We start from the raw sequence: 18672 nt of genomic DNA on the forward strand, positions 1-18672 counted from the left end.
AGCTTGTAGATGGTTGATGTGGATGAGGTGGGATACCGAACCACTGTCAGTCAGAAGTAGTAATTTTTAGACTGATGAGGAGCATTGCTGGGCCATGACAGACGGAAATCAGATTAGGAATTTCTAAGAAACATGAGCATGGATTTGGGAAGGTGTGATTACGGACTCTGGAGGTGATAAAGTTATGAAAATAGTCAGACATGTGCAAGGACAGTGGGGTCAAAGACAGCTGGTGGGCAAGGAGGAAATCAGAAGCAGCTGAATGGATGGTCTCAATCTTGGTGATAAAGAAGTCCATGAGCTCCTTGCACTTTTGTTAAGTTGATGATGATGACGACGAGGAGAGTGGCAAATCAGGGAGTTAACCATGTTCTGCAAGATGATCCTGGAGTAGTTAACGATTTGGAGAGGAGATAGTAGCCCAATTGCACACAAAGTGGTCCAACCATATCTAACAATGGATGGCTAAACCAGTTGTCTTCCACATTGCTCCATCAAACCCAAGGGGTGTAGATGTGTGCCAAAAGTGGGCAATGCCAGGAGGGTCAAATGCAATGACAAAAATTAGAAGGTTTTATTGGGACAAGGTGTCCCCCAAAGGTGCATACTAAAGGAATGGTTAAGCAATTGACCGCTGAAAAAAATGCGGATTTAAAAATGAAGTCATGGTTTGGAGGAGCAGATTTCTTTTTAGGGACAGATACATAAGGAATGAAGTTAGAAGAGGTTAGGAGGAAGTGGGTGGTGATACAAGGAAGTGGTCAAAGGCGGCCTCAACTGAAAGAGACCATAGGAGCAGAAAAGCAGAGATTAAGGGAGGGCAACAGCTGTGAATTCAGGAGGTCGAGCTGAGCTGAGCTGAAGACTGAAATTCAGTGCAAGGTTGAAGGAGGAAAGGGGCAAATATATCTCAGAAAGAAACCTGAAATAAGAATTCCACAGCAGAGGTGACAAGTTAAAAGCAATGCAAATAATTTCTTTAATCAATACTCTGTTGTTAAATCAGTGGGAAGATTGAGACAGCCACACAATGGTGGCTGCAGATTATTAAGTAGCTTTGTAACTGAAGCTAAAGGATCACAATGCCTTCCCTTTGGTTCTAACCAGAGCTAAACATTTGTTTATCCAATGGCATCTTTTCAATTAATCGCCAAGATCAAACCAAGTTGATCCAACCCATTACCAGGCTTAAATCCAAAAAATTAGGAAAATAAGACTTGTAGAGTGTTACAATCTCAGATCAAAACTTGTCACCTGCATCAACAGCACAAGGAAAGATCCTGAAACCAATGGATGAACTGGGTTATAGGTTCCATCTCAAATGTCAGTTAAAAAGATATGCCTGTTTTTTCTGTTGCTTGCCTTGTACTCTACATACAGTTGGAAAGGTAAAGGTTTCTGTCGCGATGGAAAATATCTTGTTACCATTAGCAAAAGTAGAATTAAACACTACAAATTTTTACATTGCAATATGTTCTTTATTTTCCAGTTCTGGACGTGAAAAGAGGCATTAATTTTTAATTAAATACTTAATAAAGCAAAAAGTATTTACACATTCATTTTAAACTGTAATCAATGAAGGATTCATTCTTGTTGATAATTACAAGCACCTTATGAACTCAGGAATTCTATAAATACAGGAGACACTGCTGCACTTTATCAAAGACAGCAGAAATAACATGGCATACATTAGCAATATTGCGGAACATTTATTTACAGAACCGTCCTAAAACTGTTCTACATTAAGTAGAATCACCTAGGAACTGTACTGTTTTTACTTTTTGTCTAATTAAACTGTTAAACTCTTACTGATTTTTAAAATCCACTACAGGCTTGTTCAAGGCTTTTTATACAACTCATAGGCATAAGAACAGAGGAGTCCAAGGGCTGGGTGCCCCTCCCCTCAAAAAAAAAATCTAGCATCGGGAAACCAAGTTGATATACCTTGGGATCCCTAAATTTGTTTGCATCGTTGGCGATTTAACACCAACAAGGTATCCACCATTCATTTTTAAAAATCAAAAATCCCCACACTTTCCTATGCCCATGACAACCACCTAATTTTAAGGACTGTCTCAATAGCCCTAATTTTTTTTTCTAAATAGTTATATTTGTTAGACATGAACTGTTGATGTTAAAAAATAGATAAAACCTTGAAGTACCAAGGGTTTATTGAATAGACGTTCTCAGAACCAAGCACTTGATTGTGCAAAAACTCAAAGGACAGTTCTCATCTGCCTAATGTGATTTGCCATGTGATTGACTTCTGTCAATCATGATTTCTAATTGCCTTCTGATTCTTCTTCAGCTTCTCTTAACCAAGTGAAGAAAGCTGTCACAGATTTCAAAGCTACTCCCTTTCCTTGTTGTTCAGCTGGATCTTTACTGGATTCCCATTTGTAAAAGGCTTCTTCAGATATAACATCCTCGTCATACAAAACATCGAAAAATGTCCTTAGTAAGTCTGTAAAGAATATAGAAAATAAATGTCTACCTTTCAGATTTAACAGTACACAATTTCTAAATTGTACTAATACTTAAGAGCATATATATCCAGTATCCAAAGAAACTGCAGAAAAATTGCAACATATTCAATTTACCCGATATTCGGACAGTGAGTACTTTACAATGAGTGTGAATTGCCAATGCATGAAAGCATACATGCACTATATTTTCATCTAGTCACTCAATTTGGCTTCACAAAGTACCAGGCAACACACTTATGCCTAATTTATTGTTAAAATTAACAGAGGAAAGAACACATGCCTCTAGCTTTTCTCTGGAAAAAAGTATGTGCAGACCCAAACACCAAAGGCTCAAGCATCCACAGTAAAAAGGGCTTCAAGAAACAATTAAGGGCAGACCAAGAGTCAATCTGGCATAGAATATATGCCTACTGAAAAGCCTTCCACAAACAGAACCTATAATTCCATGAAATGCTCAATCATTTTTGTGATGTTTGAAAGGAAAATATGTTTCAAACATTTGGAGCCTTTTATGTTTATGATATTAACATCTTTTGCTGAATGTTCTATCCTTCAAAGTGGCCCTTCAAATATTTGCTCAAAGAGATACGAAGTACAGCTGTCAATTTTATGCTAGGGAATTTTTTTTTAAATATGGTGAGAGAGGTTGGGGGGTGGGGAGGGAACTGTGGTGTCGGGGAGCAGATCTAAGCTTTATCAACATCCAGCAGCTAGTCAGACTTGTTTATCAAAATCATTACTATATGCTATCTGGAATGGAGTTATGCCAAGTCATAGCTACAAGAATAGCTTAGATCTTACACTGACCTAACAAAACCAAACTTGAAAGCATGTGGATACTATTAGAATGCAGGTACCCAGGTAAAAATGTCTTGCATACCAAGCTAGAAATCTCAAATGTGCTGCCATAAGTTTTCAAAAGTAATCAGGTGTTTACTAGAGATGGAAGGAACCCAAAGGAGTCCAACATCACTAATGAGCAAGAGGCCCATAAAACTGTATTGAAGTTTACAAGTTGATTTTCAGCTCTATTTCTCAGAGATAGCATGGAGAAAGGTGGTCAAAAGTTACAAAGCAAGAAAAAAATCTCTTACTTGGTGGCTGCTCTAATTTGGCCATTAAGGCCTGAAGGGCGTAGAGTGCTTGTAGTTCACGCTGGGGATCAGAATTCAGGTATTTAGTTAGGACTTTCACTCTGTTTTGGACGACTTCTACATCCACACGAACAGGGTTTTCAACTAAAACAGGCAGGGAAAGGAGAGGAATGTGAGGAAGGAAAAAAAGTTAAAACGTTGACACACGTCAGTGGACATTTTTCCAAGAAAAATATATTTTATTTTAAAAAATCAAAAGTGTACTTACATACAACAGCAGAATGACAAATAGATTTCATTAATGCTCTAATGAACAGCGATAAAACCATTTGCTTTTCATCAAGGTTAGCCTGCAACAGAAAAATTTCAAGTAAAAACCTTGATAGACAATAGCAATTGTAAATCCTACCTGTGCCACTATGTTGCATAACTATACATAATGTATTGATGAAACCCTATATCCTATTATATAATTGGTATTTATAACATTGAGCACTATAAATATAGAAAATTATCCCGTCAAATTTTTTTCAATCCAAATCTCAACACAGTATCAGCCATGGCTCACTTGGTTGCGCACTCGTATGAGTCAGACGGTTGTTGGTTCAGGACTTCAACTGGTACTCCAGAGCAGTACTCAAGGAATGTTGCACTATCCATGGTACTGTCTTTCAGACATGACATTAAACCAAGGCTCTGCCAGCCCCCTCAGGTGGGCATAAGATGTTCCAGGGAACTATTTTGAAGGAGAGCAGGGGAGTTATCCCCAATATCCTTGCCAATATTTATCCTTCAATCAACATCACAAAATACAGATTGACTGGTCATTATCACGTTGCTGTTAGTGGAAGCTTGCTATGCACATGTTGGTTGCCGTGTCTCTTACTTTACTACGATGGCTTCATTAGATTTAAAGTACTTTGGGACACTGTGGTCATGAAAGGAGCTACATAAATGTAAGTCTTTTTATTTTCGTTAAGAGCTCTCTTGCACCCCCCCACAACTGGATTTTTTTTTTAAACTAACCATAATGTAATGAACTTACTTCAATCCAGTCAAATATTCTTTGGTTGTCAGCTTTCTCCTTAATCAGTTTATCAAACTGTTCACACAGGTCATCAAAAGATATTTCAGCTTTGCTTGATGTTTCCTCGTGACTAGATTCGTTTCCCAGCGTAAACTCCACTTTCTATTAAAGCAGTAAATAATTTAAAAATTAAAATCACTTTGTTCTACTTACTCATGCAGTTACCTACTGACATAAGTATTAAGAAGTTTTTCCACTGCTAAGTGAAGAATCAGAAAGGTCAGAACTGCATTGGGCCACTGAAGGATTTTCAAGGTCAGGTTGCAAAGGACTCATTGGAGATGCCAGAAATATTAAATTGGTACTCTGATTCAGTCTTTACTCCTGAAAATGACAGCTATTAGAATTGAATAATTTTGATAAACTTCCACCATTAAATTAGATGAACATTTTGTTTTAGAAAGAATTGAATTTTAAAATATACAGCAGCTGTGCCAGATGTTATCCACCTGAGGATCCTCAGGGAGTTGGGATTTTTAATGGCTCACTGCATCTTGAGTTGGTTCCCATTGACTGGAAGGAGGTTAATAAGTGCCCCCATCTTTTAAAAACAATACCAAGATGAACCCTGGTAATTATAGGCCCATTAGTTTGGTATCAATAACAGGAAAGATGATTGAAGAAATTATTGGGGATATAAAAGTTATGACTTAAAAAAGAGAATAAACTAGCAAGAAATATAAAAGCAAGATATTAAGAGCTTCTACACATAGAGAGAGAGAGAGAGAGAAGCTAAATATTAAGAGGATGAGACTGGGGAATTAATAATAGGAAACAAATGCCAGAGACTTGAATAAATATAATGTATCAGTCTTCAGTGTAGAAAACACTAAAAAAAGTGTCCCAATAATAGGAAAAATAATCAAGGAGCAAAAGGGAGGAGCTTAAAACAGTTATCACTGGAGAAAACTAATGGGACTAAGGGCTGACAAGTCCCCTGGACCTGATGGCCTGCATCCTTGGGTCTTAAAACAAGCAGCTGCAGGGATTGTGGATGCATTGGTTGTAATCTTCCAAACTTTACTACATTCTGGAAACGTCCCAGTGGACTGGAAAACCAGCAACGTAACACCTCTATTCAAGAAAGGAGGGAGACAGAAAGCAGGAAATTGTAAGCCAATTACCTTAACATATCATTGGGAAAATGCTAGAATTCATTACTAAAATAGTAGCCCCAGGACATTTAGAAAATCAACACAGAGTCAACATTTTACGAAAAATTTATTGAGAGTTCTTTGAGGATGTAATGAACAAGCCAGATAAAGGGGAACCAATTGATGTAGTGTATTGGGATTTCAAAAGGCATTCAATAAGGTGTCACAAAGTTAGGGCTTGCAGCTCATTGTGGGAGACTGATTAACTAACAAAACAGGATAAATGGATCATTTTCAGGTTGGGAAATTTTAATTAGTGGGGTGCCACAGGGACCAGTGCTGGGCTTCAACTATTTCCAATTTATACCAGTGACTAGGATGAAGGGACTGAGTTAGCTGACGAGGTGTCAGCTGTGGCTCAGTTCATAGCACCCTCGCCTTTGAATCAGAGGGTTGTGGGTTCGTGTCCCACTCCCGGAAAAAACCAAGAACTGTGAATGTACTCGAAAGAGTTGAAAAGACCCTCCCTGAGTTAGCTGACAATAAAAAGATGGATAAGAAAGCAAGCTGTGAGGAGGATACAAGGAGTCTGAAATGGGATATACATACTTGGCAGTTATCTACTTTGGTAGGAAGAATAGTAAAGCAAATTATTATTTAAATGAGGAGAGACTGCGGAACGCTGCAGTACTGAGCAATCTGGGTGTCCTGGTATATGAGAGGCAATGTTAGCATGCAGATACAGCAAGTAAATAGGAAAGCAAATGGAATGCTGGTCTCTACTGCAAGGGGGACGGAGTAGAAAAATAGAGAAGTTTTGCTACAACTGTATTGGCGAGGCCACACCTAGAGTACTGCATATAGTTCTGGTCTCATTTAAGGAGGGATATGCTTGCATTGGAGGCATTAAAGAAAGGTTCACTAAGTTGATTCATGGGATGAAGGGCTGTCTTATTTGGAAAGGTTTAGCAGGCCAAGCCTATATTTGCTGACGTTTAGAAGAATTAGGGGTGAGTAAGATTCTGAGGCGGGTTCGATAGAGGAGATAGAGAAAGGATGTTTCCGTTTCCTCTCATGGGGGAAATATGGAACCAGGGGAAATTGATTTCAGAATAAGGGGCTTTTCATTTAAGACTGGGATGAAGAGGAATTGCTTCTAGGACCCGGAATCTTTTGGAATTCTCTACCCGAGAGAGATGTGGAGGCTGAGTTACTGAATATATTCAAGGCCGAAATAGACATATTTTTGAACCAAGGGGTGTCAAGAATTATGGAGACCAGACAGCAAATTAGAGTTAAGACCCAGATCAGATCAGCCACGATCTTATTGAATGGTAAAGCAGACTTCAAGGGACAATATGGCCCACTCTTATTTACGTTCTTATAATATGACTGTTTGGATGAAAAGGGACGTAATAGGGACACTCAAGATGAACTTCAACCAGGGAATTAAAATACTGAAGGTTTGGGGCACAATTTGCAAATTTGGAGATGACATCCTACATGACTGTGACAAAAATAAACTTTCCATCCTCGCCCTTCTCCACCTGTCTGCAACCTTGTGACACAGTTGACCACACCATTATCCTCCAATGTTTTGCCACTGCCCTCTAGCTGGAATGGAACCAGCTCATCTGGGTCCATTCTTAGCTACCTCATCATAACTAGAGTATCACTTGCAACGGCTTCTCTTCTTGCTCTTGCACCGTTACCTCTAGGGTGCCCCGAGAATCTATCCTTGGCCTCCTCCTATTTCTCATCTACAGGCTGCCTTCAGCAACATCATCCAAAACCACAGCATTAGTTTTCACTCGTATACTGATGACATCCAGCTCTACTTCATTACCACCTCTCTCAACGACTCCACTGTTGCTAAATCATCAGACTGCATAACCGACATCTAGTACGAGATGAGCAGAACTTTCCTCCAATTAAATACTGGAAAGACAGACTATTGCTTCAGTTCTTGCACCAAACTTTGCTCCTTAGCTATGGGCTCTATCCTTCTCCCTGGCAACAGTCTGAGATTAAGCCAGTCTGTTTGCAACCTTGGTATCACATTTGACCAAAGTCGAGCTTCCAACCTCATATTTGCGTAATCACCAAGATCATTTATTCCCATCTGTGTAACATTGCCCTCGTCTCAGCTCATCTGCTGCTGAAACCCTCATTCATGCCTTTATTACTTCTAGACTTGATAATTCCAATGCACTAACTGGTCTCCCATATTCTACTGGTTGTAAACTTGAGGTAATCCAAAGCATTGTTGTCCATGTCTTAACTCGCACCAAGTCCTATTCACCTTTTACCCTGGCTGACTGACCTACACTGGCTCCTGATCAAGCAACATTATTCTCATCCTTGTTTTGAAATCTCTCCGCATCTCTAATCTCCTCCAGCACCACAACCCTCACATCTGCACTCCTCTAATTCTGGCCTCTCAAGTATCCCCGATTTTAATTGGTCCACCATTGGTGGGTGCGCTTTTCAGTTGCGTAGGGCCTAAGCTCTGAAATTTCAACCCTATATCTCTCTGCCTCTCTACCTTGCTTTCTTCTCTTAATTCTTGGACCAAGCTTTTGGTCATCTGACCGAATATCTCCTTATGTGGCTTGGCGTCATATTGTGTTTAATAATGTTCTTAAAAAGTGTTTTGGGACCGTGGTTAAAGGTGCTACATAAAGAAAGTTGTCATTACAAAGATATAAGGGTCAGAACTGTAGATGATTAACATTTCCCTGAGGCAGATGTTAATGTGTTGGAAGATTGGGCTCATGACTGGAAAACAAATAATACTTTGAATGAGTGCAATATTACGCAACATTATATCAACATGCATGTACAAGAGAGGGGGAGGGGAAAATCTGGGCAGTCTTGTGCATACATCTCTAAAGGTACATGAACAATGCCATGAAGCAATAGAGCAAACAGGGTAAAAACAAAATACTGCGGATGCTGGAAATCTGAAACAAAAACAAAAATAGCTGGAAAAACTCAGCAGGTCTGACAGTATCTGTGGAGAGGAATACAGTTAACGTTTCGAGTCTGTATGACTCATCAGAACTAAGGAAAAATAGAAATGAGGTGAAATATAAGCTGGTTGAGGGGGGTTTGACAGGTAGAGCTGGATAGAAGGCCAGTGATAGGTGGAGGAGCAAACAGGGTGTTGGGATGCATTTCTATGACAATTTTACGATAAGGCTTTGTCAGGCCTCGCTTGGCATGCTGTGCCTAGTTTTAGTTTCTTTACATAGTGGGTCACACTGAAGCTTTGGAAAAAGTGTAGAGGAAGACCACTAGACTAATAAGAGTATAATTCATCATAGTTATTGAGACAAAGAGTTGGGATCCTACACTTTAGAGAAGCATAAACCTATTTAGGAGTGCTCTGATTGAGGTTTATAAGATGAAGGAATAGATCCTGTTTGAGGTGACTTTCTTCCTTTAAATAGGTTAGGATATGGTGCAAGGAACAAGGCTACTATAAAATGAAAGGGGATTATAAATTAATTATAAAGGGGATGCAGAAACCTGGGGGGTGTATGTACACATATCATTGAAGCTGGCAGGGCAGGTTCAGAAAGTGGTTAAAAGGCAAACAGGGCCCTGGACTTTATAAATAGAGGCAGAGTACAAAAGCAGGAAAATTATGATGAACCTTTATAAAACACTACTTCAGCCCCAACTAGAGTACTGTGCCTGTAAGAAGAATATGAAGGCATTGGAGAGGGTCCACAGCAAATTGAAGAATGGTTCCAGGGATGAGGGGTTTCAGTTATGGGAATAGATTGGAGAAGCTGGGCTGTTCTCCTTAAAGGAAGGGTTGTGGGGAGATTTTGAACATCTCTATCAAATGAGCGCCCTAGTCAGAATAGATGGGAGAAAAACTATTTCCATTGGCAGAAGGGTGAGGAACCAGAAATCACCGATTTAAATTGATTAGCAAAAGAACCAACAGTGACATGAGGAAAACTTTTTTATAAAAAGCGCAGCAAGTGGTTAGGATCTAGAATGCACCGAATGTGTGGGAGAGGCAAGATTTAATCAGTTTTCCAAAGGAAATTGGATAAGCACTTGAAGCAAAAAGATTTGCAAGGCTATGGGGAAAGGGTAGGGGAGTGGGACTAGCCAAGTTGGTCTTGCAGAAAGCTGGTATAGACACAAAAGACAATATCCTCCTTGTGTGCTGCAGCTGTTCTATGATTCTATTACAGTGGATCTCTGAAACAGGTAGCCTCCTCATGTGGTGGACACTGATGCACTGAATTCCTTCAAGTGAGGGCTGAACCTGTTGCTGGTTGGGACATTACCTCTTAAAAAATTAGATACTTCACTGGCCTGGATTTGATATGGACTCGAAACGTTAACTGTATTCCTCTCCACAGATGCTGTCAGACCTGCTGAGTTTTTCCAGCTATTTTTATTTTGGATTTGTATCTAGTTCTTCACCTCTCGCAGGAGAACACATGTTTTTAGGTGGGATGGGGAGTTTATAATATTGTGATACACAAGGTATCGCAATTGTGTGGGGCTTGCTGGATGGGCCTGAGCAGATTTACCTATCTAATCATTGCTTGCATGTTTGTAATAAGGAGGCAGTATTTGAAAACAATTTACACTTCATAAATTAATATAAATCAGAATTTTAGAATTCAGCAAAGGAAGACGGAGAAATTTATATGGAAAGAGAATGAGAACAAACTAGAAAGACATACAAAAAATTGGAAATTTGTTTAGGTACAGAAATAGGAAGAGATTAAAGAAAGTAAGTGGGCCCATTAGAGGCAGAGATAGATAAAATTATAATGGGTAGTAAAGAAGTGGGGCAGAAATATTAAACAAATACTCTGCATGTGTCCTCACGGGAGAAAAAAACATTCCAGAAATAATTGGAAAACAAGGGCCAAGCGAGACTAAGGGACTTCAGTCTCTTCAGAAATCAGTATAAGTAAAGAAATAGTATTGGAGAAATTAATGGTGCTAAATGGTGACAAAACACCTGAACCTAAAAATCTGCATTCTAGGGTTTTAAAAGAGGTAGTGCAAAGACAGTGAAAGCATTGGTTTTGATCTTTCAGAATTCCTTAGATTCTGGAACAGATTCCAAAGATTAGGAAGTAGCAAACATAATCCCATTATTTTAAATATGGAGGAAAGAGAAAACCAGCAGTGATAAGCCAGTTAGCCAATCAGAAGCAGACAAAATGCCAGAACCTATGAAGGAAATTCTAACACTTAGAAGATCATATTACTAAGCAGAGTCAGCACGATCTAAGAAAGTAAAATTGTGTTCTACAAACCTGTTATGAGTTTGAGGATGTAACTAGTTGGACAGAGGAGCAGGGGGACCAGTGATGTAACATATTTGGATTTTCAAAAAGCATTTGATAAGGTGCCACACAAGAGGTCGCTACACAAAATTAGGATGCACAGAATTGGGAGTAATAAATTAGCATGGATTGAGGATGGACAGAAGGCAGAGAGTAAGAATATATGGGACAGCTTCAGGTTGGCAGGTGTAACTAACGGTGCACTGCAAGGATCAGTCCTTGGGCATCAGTTATTCATAATCTATATTATTGATTTGGATGAGGGGACTGAGTGTAATGTAGCCATCTGTGCTGACAATACAAAGTTAGGTGGGAAAGTAGCGAGGAGGCCACAAATAAAAAACTGCATAGGGATGTAGACAGGTTGATGAGTGAGCAAGAACACGCAGATGGAATATAATGTTGCAAAGTGTGAAGTTATCCATTTTGGTATAAAAAAGTATTTTTTTAAAAAGGTGAAACAGGAAAATGTTTGCATTCAGGGGACCTGGGTGCCTTCGTACATGAATCACTGAGTTAACATGCAGGTACAGCAAGCAATTAGGAAAGCAAACTGTACGGCAGCTTTTGCTACATAGGGATTAGAGTACAAGAAAGAGTAAAGAAGTCTTAGTACAATTCTATAGGGCAATTGGTGACGCCAAAAGTAGAGTCGTATGTGCAGCTTTGGCGTCTTTAAATAAGGAAGGACATATTTATTCTAAAGGGAGTGCAATGAAAGTTTACTAGGTTGGCTCCTGGGATAAAGGAACTGTCGTGTGAGCAGAGATTGACTAGATTAAGCCTATATTCTCTGGCCTTTAGGTATAATGGAAACATATTAATTTTTTTTAAGGGCCTTACACGACAGATACTGAGAAAAAGTTTCTGCTGACTGGAGAATCTAGAAACAGGGACACAATCTCAGAATATGGGGTCAGCCATTTGAGTTAAGATGAGGAGAAATCTCTTCACTCAAAGGGTTGTAAATCTTTGGAATCCTCTACTCTACAGAGTTGTGGATGTTCAGTCAGTCATCAATTATATATTCACAGAGGTTGGTAGATTTTTGGTTATTGAAGGAATTAAAAGATATGGGGACAGTGCAAAAAGGTGAAGTTGTTGAAAGTGGAATAGGCCTGAAGGGCCAAATGGCCTACTCCTGCACTCCTCTTTATATTCTTTTATACACTAACTCTACCTTTGGCAAAAAGGAATCAATTGCTTAGCACCAATAATAGCAGAAGTTTTGTTTAATTATCAATACAAAATTTAACCCATCAATCTACACACACCACATTAAGGCTCCAAATTATAACAGTTAAGATGGAACTGATGAGCTCTTCGCAATAAGTTGTATGACAGGGTGCACACAAGAACTATATCAAAAAAATGTCTCAAAATTGATTAAGGAATAAGAAAAATTGGAGCGCGATACCAATTGCAAGTCAGATTTCCCAAACTGGCAACTAGTTCAGAAAGCAATAGCATTGCATACCCGTGTAAAATGTACTGTTCTAGGCAGCAATGGACCAGTGTCATCAATATTATGCCTCTCAAATTGCTGCATGTACCAAGTGTACTTCTAGCCCCGGGGCTTACAAGTACAAGACATAACTGATACAAATAGTAGATACCTTCTCGGTGACAAACTTGTTAATATCTTCTTCCTCAGCAAGGAATTCCTTCCAGCTCAGACCTCCCTCTCTCCATAAGGAACCTGCCTTTTTACGGCTCTGCAAGATTGATGATAAAAATAATTCAACATGTGGGACTTATAAACCTGAAATTGCAGGGATAAAAATATCAACTCACATCAAGTAATCAAAAACTTACCATTCCTTTGCAAAGTAAACATAGAAGATCAGCGAGCAGGCGGCCAGCTTTTCCAATGGTGATAAGTGGCTTGGCCACTTCTCTGCAAAGAGAAATTTTTTTTTTTTTTAAAAAGCATTAATTTCACAAAATAAACATGCAAAACTCTGATTATTTTACTTTCATGTCAGCCTAGCTATTTCTAAGTGACCCAATGAAAAATCTAGCAGTGTACAGCATATCTGTAGATTCAGAATCAAGTCACGCTCAAATTGAAACATCATGCCAATTTAAAGCACTTTCTAGCCTTATCAGCCAGATTAAATGGTTTCGCATAATCAAAAAGATCACCTACTTTAAAATTTTCCCTAATTGAAGCCATGAATCAGAGCAGGAAGGAGGCTGTGACAGGTCTCCCTTTGGTAGCAGTCCCTAGCACAAAGGACTTCAAATACCCAAACTCAGCTTTGCATTATAGAAATAGGCACCTCTTCACATTAAGCCCCTGCATTTACATGAAAATTGATTTTGAATGGACCCAGCAGATGGGAAGTATTACAGCCTTTCATTCATGTAGCAAATGATCACAGCTTTCAATGGTCTCCAAAAATGTATTTATTTATTTCATTGAATTGTACACCAGCAGCTACTTTATGCAGAACTAGATCCCATAAACAGCAATGGGATGAATAACCAACTATGGTGGTTTTTGGTAAGCATCGAAGGCAGAAATCTTGGCCTACAGAAAATCCTGTTCTGAGGTAGTACAATAGGATTTTAACATTATCTTTCATCTGAACATCGACCTTGTTTTTAAAGTCACATCTGAAGGACGACAGCTCTAACAAATTCAGCACTGTCCTGGAGTATCAGTTCAGATTGAGCAAGGGGTTTGAATCCACAATCTTTTGACCTAGGGGCAAGAACTTTGCTTGTAGAACTGACACACTTAATGGTTGATAGAAACTGATGACCCAGTACTCATGATATATTGATTCCTGTCTTTAACATGAAACTGAACACTGAAAATTCAATCTGAACAGCTATTCTAAAAGGTCAGGAACTACACCACTAAACTTGGAACTTCTGAGTCAGAAATTGATCATAATTTAGTGGTAGCATTTTCCCCGGAGTCCAATCATAGATCCATGCCAAGGCACAAAATCTATCCTGAACACTCCAATACGATGCTACTTTACTGGAGGTGCTATTTTTCAGATGTGATGTTAAACTGCCCATTTGGATGGCTGTGAAAGATCCCATGATAGCATTTGTAGAGGAACAAGGGAATTATAAGTGTCGCGACTAATATTTATCCCACAACCACTATCACCAAAACTGATTAAACTCATCATTCAATTCATTGCTGCTGTGAGAGCTTGCTGTGTACACATTTATAGCCATGCTTGCCTACACTTCAAAATTCATTGATGATCTAAGGGCTTGAAAAAATATTGTAAATACAAATTAATTCTATCACTATCTCACTGTCAATTTAATTGACATTCATTTATATTTATGATGCTTCTGTTTGTGTCATGTTAATAGTTTTCATTTTTTGACTAGTTACTGACAACATTTCAACAAAGGATGTCATTGCTACCTGAAAAGATCTCCCATTGGTATGCCTCCATCATGTAGCATATGAACAATTAGTTCAGCAAGATATTGCCATATATGTGGGATATCAATTTCCATATCTTCAGCTATTTCAAGAATTTCATGTAGCCTATGGTACACAAGTGAAAAAACATACAAAAGCTATTAATATTAAATAATAATCATCTCTTTACCATCCCCCCAAAATAATAAGCATTTTAGAATCAATTTGTGGTAAATATAAGCAAAACTGAAAAACAGAAAAGATCATTGTAATAGAGCAGGAGGAAAGAAGGAAAGATTGAAATATTTATTTCATCAAGTCTCAGAAGTAAAGCTTTATATTTTTAAAGAGACATTTACAGTTAACATACAAGCACCAACATTTTAGGTTAATTTTTTAATGTAAAGTCAATATATATAATGATATAAAGATTGTGGATTAACATATCATACCAAATTTTATAGATCTAATACTTCTTCAGCATTAATTTCACATATTTCAAGTTAATTTGAATTCAAAAATTCCAGACATCACATTGACAAAATAATTGAGACAAAAGATGCAAGCAGATTCAAAAGTAATGCCCATTTAATGGTTACTGAATAAAAATCTGAAGGTTTAAGTCCTTAAGAAAATGGAGATATATAATAAATATATATATATATATATATAGACTGGTAAAAACTGTACTCTGTCACAAATCTAAAAGTTCAATATTAATAATTGATTTCTAACAAAGGCTGAGTTTATCAGTAAGTTAAAGGTTCCAAAACTTACCCTTTACAATACTGTTCCTTCGACAGAGTACCAGCTTTTACAAGCTGATACAACAGTGTGCCCATATGTTCTCTCGCTATTGCACTTCTCTCCAAAGTTGACTCAATCCCACTTCGAACAAAGATGTGCAGTGTCTTAGGTGATTCAAGCTCCTGTACACACTGCAATGCTTCCTAATGAAAATTAAACAAGCTATCAATTTCCTTTCAAAAATTGCACACTAAGCAACATTGTTTTAGAAACATGCCCAAATGCCAAATTTATGTACAATCTCCTGTGGTCAGTTAGAGAATATGCTGCTTCATGAAAAGAACATTACAGAACAATACCATTATTCTGTTGCGTGGTCATGTTTTGCTTTAAGGTTAATTGTTATCAAATTCCCAAAGTATTCCTTGGTTTCATTACATTTTTGCCAAACCCAGCTACAAGCATGACAGATATAGCAACAATTATGCTACTCTGGCCATTGAGGAATCTCCCTTGCAATATAAACAGCAGTATAGCACTGAGAACCTGAGCTGGCTTTCAAGAAGCCATTCTGCAATTTAGAACAGCATGGCCTTCTAACCAAACCATATTGTTCACACATACAAGAATAATTAACACGCTTACTTTGTGCTTACCTTCATATCATTGATATGCAAATATTCCTCAATGATTGCCTTGGATTTCTTTTCAAACTCTTCCTCAGAGAGGGCAGGTTTATCAGGTGTCACAGACATAGAGACAGGTTCAAGCTTAACTAGTAAATTAAATGAATTGGATTAAGTTTTCAAAAACATATTTAGCTTAATTATTGCAGCTTTTCCACAGTTCAGATGATTACAATGCTTATATTCTGTAGCACAATATGTTTGCTGCAAGTGTTCAGCAGCACACCCATCACTCTATCCTCCCCTTTTGCCTCCTGGTCAGTGTTCATTTACTGACCTATAGCAAATAAAGCACACAGCAGCTTCCCACAACAGTATAGAAGTGTAAAATGGTGCCTTTAAACCATGAATACTCCCAATTATGTTGTTAAGACTGCCTTCAAATTTTATCAATAATTTAATGGCCATCTTACATTGATCTTGGGCATTGACATGTTTTCCCTACAGGGGCTACAGTATTAGTGCCTGCCAGTGAAACAGTTTGAGTCTCGGGACTGACTAGAATGCCAGATTATAGGTAACACAGCTGATCATTGCCCATCTACTCAAACACTGTTTCTGTAACTGCCTGACATTTCAATCACCTGAGACAATGGGATATTTACTTTGTAAAGTCAGCTTCACACACACACACACACACACACAAACAAACAAACAAACAAACAGATTCCCCAGAAGTTTTTTTTTGAAAGCTTTGTCACTTGGGCCACCTCACACTGTACCAACGATCAAGATCAATGTAACAGTTCATTCTTTTTAAAAACGCTTTTCAAAGTTCTCTAACCACAAAACACCACCTTAGCAAGAATTAGTAAGAAAAAGATCTTGTTCCACCAGGAATGATAGCATTAAAAGTACACTGTAAAGGTAAGTAATCCTAGCTTCAGCATTGAGGCAATGCTTGCACATCTTGGAACCAATATTAACGTACTGCTCCATTTTAAGGAGAGGGAGGCCCTAAATTAACTAAATCAATTCCTGCTGCTAAAATGGGTTTGTCAAAAAAAATGACTGATGTGTTGTGCCTGAGTAAGGGGCATTCTGCACAGCTAACTTAGAGACACTCAACACAACCCTAGCCAGGTCACTTCTTCATTGAATGGCATAATGGAAAATACACCCAATTAGCCACTTCAGTGAAAACCGTTCTATCTGATGTACTGAAAATGTTTTTTCCATCTGATAATAAATGACTGCTGGGACTAAGTCCTGTGAACACAACAAACCATTCCATAAGAATCTGCACTGTGAACCTAGAAATCTTCATCCAATAAACAAAGTGACAGATAAAACGGCACAATCTCCTGACCAAAATGCAAAAATTTTTGTGAATAACCTGGAGTCCAAATGCTACATTATCTTCACACAAAATTAAATTACACCCACAAGCAAAGCCAGAAACTCTCAATCACTGACAGCTGAAACTAATGCCACAAAAGAAGTTTGAATGGCGTGCCAAAATTTAAAAAGAACGTTATGTTCCTAGAAGGAACCAAATATATTTGGATGCAACTTCCATGTAAATCACGTAAAACAAAGCACCTACTGGATCAAATATGAATGGTTCATGAAAAGTCATGAAAACACAGATCATTTTAAATTCATAATCAGGGAGTGGTGATCAGGACTAGGTAGAATTGACAAGAATTTCATGAGTAGGGCAAAAGGGATGCAGTGGCTAAGAGCTCTGGGATCAAAAAAATATGTGGACTCAACAGCGCACACTGATGTAATACAGTGCTTCAGCTTTGACTCCAGTCATTTGCACCTCAGTGGTGGCTCCCGTCAATCTTGCCAGAAAAAAAGCTCAAAACAAAATCAGTACAAAATCCTGTATAGGTCTAAGTAACTCCCTGGACATGACTAAACATCTGCACATGACATTGAAAAAAACATAACTGCATAACCCCATTTTATAGAATAGTATTCCAGTGAGAGTTGATATATTGTGCACATAATAAAATATTAAATACAGCCAATTCTTTCAGAATTCAGCTTCAACAGGCTAGGAATTGCATTTTTTTTTGTTATGAGCTCCAACAATGATATCAGGTAACTTACCAGATTCTTTACTCCGATCTCGTACATGTCCCCGATCTCTTTCTTCCGTCATGCTTGCTACACGCCTGACTGGTTCTTGAGAGCTTCGTCGTTCCCGTTCCCTGCTTCGGTCATCTACTTCTTTGCTGTAGCTTCTCTTAGTAAGTGGAGGCCTGTTACGATCACTTCTCTCTGGTTTTTCAACACGATCATTTTTGTCACTCTTTTCACTACGATCACTTTTTTCACACCGATCACTCCTCTCATTTCTGTCGTAACGTTCATTCCTTTCAAATCGGTCTCCTCGATCACGCTCACCCTTTTCACTTCTATCACGACTCGAACTACTCCTGTTGCCAACCACCCACCAAAGAAAAAAAATCAGTATTACAGAGTTGCAGCAACTCAAATTGCACACCTGAGCACTTGCACATGACTTTTTCTGCTAGATTCACATATAAAATTAATTTGGCTTTCTGTGGTGAAAAAATCAGTTGTTATTTACCCAGCATGGGTTCTCCATAGCCAGACATTAACCACACAGCTCAGCAGCAATTTATATTTTTCAAAATAAAGCCGAATTTTACTCGTGCTGGTTTCTAATTTTACAGTAATAGGAATATCCATATATGCAATATCCAGTTGCATCCTTTACATTTGTCCATGCAGTTGACTAAGTATCACAAAATACTTACTTCCATTCTTAAAGTA

At 38.3% G+C, this 18672-nt stretch overlaps 1 protein-coding gene across 8 annotated transcripts in view; it reads right to left on the minus strand.

The window, feature by feature from the left end:
* Positions 1 to 1456: 1456 nt before the first annotated feature.
* The window catches only part of LOC144693845 (eukaryotic translation initiation factor 4 gamma 1-like), a 122902-nt gene continuing 105686 nt past the window's right edge, over positions 1457 to 18672 (minus strand). For all 8 annotated transcript variants that reach the window (XM_078563939.1, XM_078563934.1, XM_078563936.1 and 5 more), the window contains 10 exons: positions 17983 to 18311; positions 15892 to 16010; positions 15266 to 15438; positions 14489 to 14614; positions 12907 to 12988; positions 12708 to 12806; positions 4626 to 4769; positions 3849 to 3930; positions 3581 to 3724; positions 1457 to 2464 (listed from right to left, as the gene is read on the minus strand). In XM_078563939.1, the coding sequence (XP_078420065.1) occupies positions 2283 to 2464; positions 3581 to 3724; positions 3849 to 3930; positions 4626 to 4769; positions 12708 to 12806; positions 12907 to 12988; positions 14489 to 14614; positions 15266 to 15438; positions 15892 to 16010; positions 17983 to 18311 (1480 nt within the window). In that variant the 3' untranslated portion in view covers positions 1457 to 2282. The remainder of the gene's footprint in view (positions 2465 to 3580; positions 3725 to 3848; positions 3931 to 4625; positions 4770 to 12707; positions 12807 to 12906; positions 12989 to 14488; positions 14615 to 15265; positions 15439 to 15891; positions 16011 to 17982; positions 18312 to 18672) is intronic.

This window comes from Cetorhinus maximus, chromosome 19 (assembly GCF_964194155.1).
Source record: "Cetorhinus maximus chromosome 19, sCetMax3.hap1.1, whole genome shotgun sequence".
NCBI lineage: Eukaryota > Metazoa > Chordata > Chondrichthyes > Lamniformes > Cetorhinidae > Cetorhinus > Cetorhinus maximus.